We start from the raw sequence: 1,550 nt of genomic DNA, 5'->3' as shown, positions 1-1,550 counted from the left end.
CCGCCGCCTCCGTCCGCGTCGCCGTCGCCGCCGCCGCCTTCCGCCTCGCCGTCGCCGCCGCCGCCGTCGGCCTCGCCGTCGCCGCCGCCGCCATCCGCGTCGCCGTCGCCGCCACCGCCCTCGGCATCGCCGTCGCCGCCGCCTCCCTCCGCGTCGCCGTCGCCGCCGCCTCCCTCCGCGTCGCCGTCGCCGCCGCCGCCGTCCGCGTCGCCCTCGCCGCCGCCTCCGTCCGCCTCACCGTCGCCGCCGCCTCCCTCCGCCTCGCCGTCGCCGCCGCCTCCCTCCGCCTCGCCGTCGCCGCCGCCTCCGTCCACCTCGCCGTCGCCGCCGCCTCCGTCCGCGTCGCCGTCGCCGCCGCCTCCGTTCGCGTCGCCGTCGCCGCCGCCTCCGTCCGCCTCGCCATCGCCGCCGCCTCCGTCCGCGTCGCCGTCGCCGCCGCCTCCGTCCGCGTCGCCGTCGCCGCCGCCTCCGTCGGCCTCGCCGTCGCCGCCGCCTTCGTCCGCCTCGCCATCGCCGCCGCCTCCGTCCGCCTCGCCGTCGCCGCCGCCTCCGTCCGCGTCGCCGTCGCCGCCGCCGCCGTCCGCCTCGCCATCGCCGCCGCCTCCGTCCGCGTCGCCGTCGCCGCCGCCGCCGTCCGCGTCGCCGTCGCCGCCGCCTCCGTCGGCCTCGCCGTCGCCGCCGCCTCCCTCCGCCTCGCCATCGCCGCCGCCTCCGTCCGCCTCACCGTCTCCGCCGCCGCCGTCCGCCTCACCGTCGCCGCCGCCTCCCTCCGCCACGCCGTCGCCTCCGCCTCCGTCCGCGTCGCCGTCGCCGCCGCCTCCCTCCACCTCGCCGTCGCCGCCGCCGCCGTCCGCCTCGCCGTCGCCGCCGCCTCCGTCCGCGTCGCCGTCGCCGCCGCCGCCGTCCGCGTCGCCATCGCCGCCGCCTCCCTCCGCGTCGCCGTCGCCGCCGCCTCCGTCCGCGTCGCCGTCGCCGCCGCCTCCGTCCGCCTCGCCGTCGCCGCCACCACCGTCCGCGTCGCCGTCGCCGCCGCCTCCGTCCGCCTCGCCGTCGCCGCCGCCGCCGTCCGTGTCGCCGTCGCCGCGGCCTCCGTCCGCCTCGCCGTCGCCGCCGCCGCCGTCCGCCTCGCCGTCGCCGCCGCCGCCATCCGCGTCGCCATCGCCGCCGCCTCCGTCCGCCTCGCCGTCGCCGCCGCCGCCGTCCGCCTCGCCGTCGCCGCCGCCGCCATCCGCGTCGCCATCGCCGCCGCCTCCGTCCGCCTCGCCGTCGCCGCCGCCGCCGTCCGCCTCGCCGTCGCCGCCGCCGCCCTCCGCGTCGCCCTCCCCGCCGCCTCCGTCCGCGTCGCCGTCGCCGCCGCCTCCCACGCCGCCGCCGCCATCCGGCTCGCCGTCGCCGCCGCCGCCCTCGCCGCCGCCACCTGCCCCTCCGCCGGCGGAGCCGCCGCCTCCCTCCGGCTCGCCGTCGCCGCCGTCACCCTCGCCGCCGCCGCCCTCGCGGCCGCCCTTTTCACCCCTCCCCGAGGGCGTTGTCGTGGAGGAAGTGTCCGTGAT

General features: G+C 84.2%; 1 protein-coding gene across 1 annotated transcript; it reads right to left on the bottom strand.

Annotated features, from left to right (window-relative positions):
- Positions 1–115: 115 nt before the first annotated feature.
- Positions 116–1,502, bottom strand: EMIHUDRAFT_124530 (hypothetical protein; the record flags this gene model as incomplete). Its single annotated transcript, XM_005765147.1, has 1 exon — positions 116–1,502. A coding segment is annotated over one exon (1,387 nt), but the record flags the coding sequence as incomplete, so codon positions are not given.
- Between the last annotated feature and the right edge of the window lie 48 nt (positions 1,503–1,550).

The sequence above is a fragment of the Emiliania huxleyi genome, assembly GCF_000372725.1.
Source record: "Emiliania huxleyi CCMP1516 unplaced genomic scaffold EMIHUscaffold_5621, whole genome shotgun sequence".
In the NCBI taxonomy this organism is placed as follows: domain Eukaryota; phylum Haptophyta; order Isochrysidales; family Noelaerhabdaceae; genus Emiliania; species Emiliania huxleyi.
The sequence above is the reverse complement of the archived record's forward strand: the minus strand, read 5'-3'. Positions and strand labels throughout refer to the sequence as shown.